Consider the following 5,465-nt stretch of genomic DNA (forward strand, 5'->3'; position numbering starts at 1 on the left):
TCCTGGTTTTGGCTACAAATACTGATGTAAAATCCTGACCAAATCCTGATAGTGTGAACGAGGCCTAATGGATGCAGAAAATCTGTAACATCAAAAACTCTCATCGCAGGACCGTGGGGTGAAGTCGTTACCGGACTCCACTGCTGGATCTGAGGTAAAAGCCTGAACTGTCGGCTTCCTCCTGACGCTCGTTCACACCTTTTACAAGAACGCTGCAGGTTTTATCACAATTTTTGAAAAATCAAGGTAAAAAAAATGCAACAAGATGTGCAAAATGCAGCTTGTTTTCTTATAAACCATTAATTAAATAGGAATTCCCACTATTTACTGACACTGGAATATCCCTTTAAGTGTTGGGTCAGCAGGAATTCTAGAACTCTGGTCACATGTCCAGTGCTGAGCTGTGATTGGCTGATGAGTCACAGATGAGGCTCCGCCCACACGAGTAATAAATCCTCATTAATCCCAGAATTCGGGTCGTCGCTGTAACATTTAATGAAAACGTTCTGATATAAAACTCGTATAAAACAATAGAAAAATCTAACAACAGGTAACGATACAAACAGCAGGCCACGGGCGCAGGCGGGCCGGGGCACAATTCATGGATCTACCCCCCAATATTCCCTCCAGCAGGGTCCTAGGCCCCCAGGACGCTGAGATATCGGGGTCCTCCATGTCCCAGGCGGCTCCTGCAAACAGCCCCGATATCTCAGCTTCTGTGACACCTGTCGGCCCAAAGCAGAAGGGGTTAACTTGGGGTAGAAAACACATCACCGCCGTAACTGAGCAGAGCGGAGGGTTCGTTACAGATGCAGCTAAGAACGAGGGACCCCACAGCGTCCAGGCAACGAAAGGGTTAAGATGGGCCAATGGCTGTGAGAGGGTTAAATGAGCGGAGTACCCAGACCGGGGGATGGTGGGAGTGGTGGCACATGGGGGGCACAGACCCTCCACCTACAGGCAGCTCCTGGGGGATCAGGTGGCACAGCACATGGCGAATGCTGGGAAAGGTCAGGATCATGAGGAGGCCGGTGTGGGGGCTCCTCTCACAGGTGGGCACCACTCACAGGTGGGCTCCTCTCACAGGTGGGCTCCTCTCACAGGTGGGCACCACTCACAGGTGGGCTCCTCTCACAGGTGGGCTCCTCTCACAGGTGGGCACCACTCACAGGTGGGCACCACTCACAGGTGGGCTCCTCTCACAGGTGGGCACCACTCACAGGTGGGCTCCTCTCACAGGTGGGCTCCTCTCACAGGTGGGCACCACTCACAGGTGGGCTCCTCTCACAGGTGGGCACCACTCACAGGTGGGCTCCTCTCACAGGTGGGCTTCTCTCACAGGTGGGCTTCTCTCACAGGTGGGCTCCTCTCACAGGTGGGCTCCTCTCACAGGTGGGCTTCTCTCACAGGTGGGCTCCTCTCACAGGTGGGCTCCTCTCACAGGTGGGCTCCTCTCAGGGCAGAGGGACAGCAAGGAACAGGAGAAAGTGCAATGTAGTCAGAGACTGACCCTAGATGCACCGGAGGTGTCAGATCGGAGGTAGGTGGAGGTAGGTGCAGGTTGTCGGCCAAAGCTGTAGTCGGAGGGGTCAGTAGATGAGAGGAGGGTCCCAGGCTGCGGGCACATGGCGGGGGATGAGGAGTCCGGGCTGGAGGCAGCTCCGCTGGGCCCAGTGCTGGAGATGAGGTGTAGTCCGGCCTCTGCGTGTAGTCGGGAGGAGGTCACACACCGGCAGAGCTGTGATTGATGCCCTGGAGGAAGATGCTGCTGGCGGTTGTGGAGACACAGGAGCTGCGGGCGATGTCTGGAGCAGATCAGTCCTTGTAGTCGGGGCGGAGGGGGCGATGAGCTGTTCCCGGCACAGGAGCTGCGGGCGATGTCTGGAGCAGATCAGTCCTTGTAGTCGGGGAGGAGGGGGCGATGAGCTGTTCCCGGCACAGGAGCTGCGGGCGATGTCTGGAGCAGATCAGTCCTTGTAGTCGGGGCGGAGGGGGCGATGAGCTGTTCCCGGCACAGGAGCTGCAGGCGATGTCTGGAGCAGATCAGTCCTTGTAGTCGGGGCGGAGGGGGCGATGAGCTGTTCCCGGCACAGGAGCTGAGGGCGATGTCTGGAGCAGATCAGTCCTTGTAGTCGGGGAGGAGGGGGCGATGAGCTGTTCCTGGCCCAGGAGCTGAGGGCGATGTCTGGAGCAGATCAGTCCTTGTAGTCGGGGAGGAGGGGGCGATGAGCTGTTCCCGGCCCAGGAGCTGCAGGCGATGTCTGGAGCAGATCAGTCCTTGTAGTCGGGGAGGAGGGGGCGATGAGCTGTTCCCGGCACAGGAGCTGCAGGCGATGTCTGGAGCAGATCAGTCCTTGTAGTCGGGGAGGAGGGGGCGATGAGCTGTTCCCGACACAGGAGCTGAGGGCGATGTCTGGAGCAGATCAGTCCTTGTAGTCGGGGAGGAGGGGGCGATGAGCTGTTCCCGGCACAGGAGCTGAGGGCGATGTCTGGAGCAGATCAGTCCTTGTAGTCGGGGAGGAGGGGGCGATGAGCTGTTCCCGGCACAGGAGCTGCGGGCGATGTCTGGAGCAGATCAGTCCTTGTAGTCGGGGAGGAGGGGGCGATGAGCTGTTCCCGGCACAGGAGCTGCAGGCGATGTCTGGAGCAGATCAGTCCTTGTAGTCGGGGAGGAGGGGGCGATGAGCTGTTCCCGACACAGGAGCTGAGGGCGATGTCTGGAGCAGATCAGTCCTTGTAGTCGGGGAGGAGGGGGCGATGAGCTGTTCCCGGCACAGGAGCTGAGGGCGATGTCTGGAGCAGATCAGTCCTTGTAGTCGGGGAGGAGGGGGCGATGAGCTGTTCCCGGCACAGGAGCTGAGGGCGATGTCTGGAGCAGATCAGTCCTTGTAGTCGGGGAGGAGGGGGCGATGAGCTGTTCCCGGCACAGGAGCTGCGGGCGATGTCTGGAGCAGATCAGTCCTTGTAGTCGGGGAGGAGGGGGCGATGAGCTGTTCCCGGCCCAGGAGCTGCAGGCGATGTCTGGAGCAGATCAGTCCTTGTAGTCGGGGCGGAGGGGGCGATGAGCTGTTCCCGGCACAGGAGCTGCGGGCGATGTCTGGAGCAGATCAGTCCTTGTAGTCGGGGAGGAGGGGGCGATGAGCTGTTCCCGGCACAGGAGCTGCAGGCGATGTCTGGAGCAGATCAGTCCTTGTAGTCGGGGAGGAGGGGGCGATGAGCTGTTCCCGGCACAGGAGCTGCGGGCGATGTCTGGAGCAGATCAGTCCTTGTAGTCGGGGAGGAGGGGGCGATGAGCTGCTCCCGACACAGGAGCTGAGGGCGATGTCTGGAGCAGATCAGTCCTTGTAGTCGGGGAGGAGGGGGCGATGAGCTGTTCCCGGCCCAGGAGCTGCAGGCGATGTCTGGAGCAGATCAGTCCTTGTAGTCGGGGCGGAGGGGGCGATGAGCTGTTCCCGGCACAGGAGCTGCGGGCGATGTCTGGAGCAGATCAGTCCTTGTAGTCGGGGAGGAGGGGGCGATGAGCTGTTCCCGGCACAGGAGCTGCAGGCGATGTCTGGAGCAGATCAGTCCTTGTAGTCGGGGAGGAGGGGGCGATGAGCTGTTCCCGGCACAGGAGCTGAGGGTGATGTCTGGAGCAGATCAGTCCTTGTAGTCGGGGAGGAGGGGGCGATGAGCTGTTCCCGGCACAGGAGCTGCAGGCGATGTCTGGAGCAGATCAGTCCTTGTAGTCGGGGCGGAGGGGGCGATGAGCTGTTCCCGGCACAGGAGCTGCGGGCGATGTCTGGAGCAGATCAGTCCTTGTAGTCGGGGAGGAGGGGGCGATGAGCTGTTCCCGGCACAGGAGCTGCAGGCGATGTCTGGAGCAGATCAGTCCTTGTAGTCGGGGAGGAGGGGGCGATGAGCTGTTCCCGGCACAGGAGCTGCGGGCGATGTCTGGAGCAGATCAGTCCTTGTAGTCGGGGCGGAGGGGGCGATGAGCTGTTCCCGGCCCAGGAGCTGCGGGCGATGTCTGGAGCAGATCAGTCCTTGTAGTCGGGGCGGAGGGGGCGATGAGCTGTTCCCGGCCCAGGAGCTGAGGGCGATGTCTGGAGCAGATCAGTCCTTGTAGTCGGGGAGGAGGGGGCGATGAGCTGTTCCCGGCCCAGGAGCTGCGGGGCCCAGGAGATCAGGGGCCGATCAGAGGTCGGTGAGGAGGGAGCGGAGGGTCCCCGGGGCCGGTGGGGACAGCTCCATCCTGGGGGGCCGTGGGGCCCCATACTGCAGATCCGGGTCCCAGTACCGGGGGGCGGGAAACACCGGTCCGGGCCCCCTGGGAAACACTGGGCCGGGCCCCCCGGGGTACACTGGGCTGGGCCCCCCGGGATACACAGGTCCGGGCCCCCTGGGAAACACTGGGCCGGGCCCCCCGGGATACACAGGTCCGGGCCCCCCGGGAAACACTGGGCCGGGCCCCCCGGGATACACAGGTCCGGGCCCCCCGGGATACACAGGTCCGGGCCCCCCGGGGTACAGCAGCGGACAGCCGGGCCCCCAGGGCGCTCTGAGCAGCGGGCAGTGCTCCGGTGACAGCCGGTATCCGGCGGGGTCCTGGTACCGGAATCCGGGCCAGCGCTCGGGGCTCTCGGGCTTCTCCGGCCGCTTCTTCCTCCTCCTCCTCAGGTAGTTGCCGCCGTCAAACATGTCGTGGACGGAGGGGTCCAGCAGCCACAGGCTGCCCTTGTGCCCGGGCTGGCGGGGCAGGCGGATGAAGCACGGGTTCAGGCTGAGGGTGTGGCGGACGCTGTTCTGCCAGCCTTTCCCCGGTAGCCGGGCGTAGTACGGGAAGCGCCGGGCTATGGCTTCATAGATGCCGCGGAGGGGCAGGCGGCGGCCCGGGCTCTGCTCCAGCACCAGGGCGATCAGGGCGATGTACGAGTACGGCGGCTTCTCCAGCGCCTCCGCTGCAGGCTCCATCGTCTCCGGGGATGCTCGGTCCGGTCCTCCGCTGCTACATGTGGACCAAGGACACGCCCACTGTCATAGAGCTCCATTACTATGTATCACACCCACCAAAGAAGAACACGCCCATTAGGTTTTTGACTCCGCCCAACCACCGAGATCTTGCATTAGCTTGACACGCCCACATAAATATCCCCGCCTGTGGACACGCCCACCACGTGGCGTTAGCGAGAAAAAAAGACACGCCCAGAGCTGTCACTTAAGCGCAGATAGTAAACAAACCCGCCCCTCGCCACGCCCACAGTGTCAGGCAGAGGTCGCCGCGGCCTCCCTGTGACCCGGGCAGCGGCAACAAACTGTCCTGGGAGGTTAACCCTGCGAGTGCCGGGGGCGTTATACCGAGGGGGGGACACAGTGGCTGCACAGCGGCGTCCATGGCCCCGAGAGAGGCAAGAAAATAGGAGAGGACGCAGGAGCAAAGTCCCGAAGGCCGTGTTCACACACTGCGGATTGTGCTGCATCTTTTT

At 61.9% G+C, this 5,465-nt stretch overlaps 1 protein-coding gene across 1 annotated transcript; it reads right to left on the reverse strand.

Annotated features, from left to right (window-relative positions):
• Positions 1–4,176: 4,176 nt before the first annotated feature.
• On the reverse strand, positions 4,177–4,953 carry LOC138652262 (forkhead box protein L3-like). Its single transcript, XM_069743030.1, has one exon. The coding sequence runs from the start codon at positions 4,951–4,953 to the stop codon at positions 4,177–4,179; it is 777 nt and encodes a 258-aa protein (XP_069599131.1).
• Positions 4,954–5,465: the final 512 nt, after the last annotated feature.

Source organism: Ranitomeya imitator, chromosome 10, assembly GCF_032444005.1.
Source record: "Ranitomeya imitator isolate aRanImi1 chromosome 10, aRanImi1.pri, whole genome shotgun sequence".
Lineage (NCBI taxonomy): Eukaryota > Metazoa > Chordata > Amphibia > Anura > Dendrobatidae > Ranitomeya > Ranitomeya imitator.

What these genes read in the sequence shown, in the direction of transcription:
- LOC138652262 (XM_069743030.1), bottom strand. Translation starts at nt 4,953, where the DNA reads ATGGAGCCTGCAGCGGAGGCGCTGGAGAAGCCGCCGTACTCGTACATC.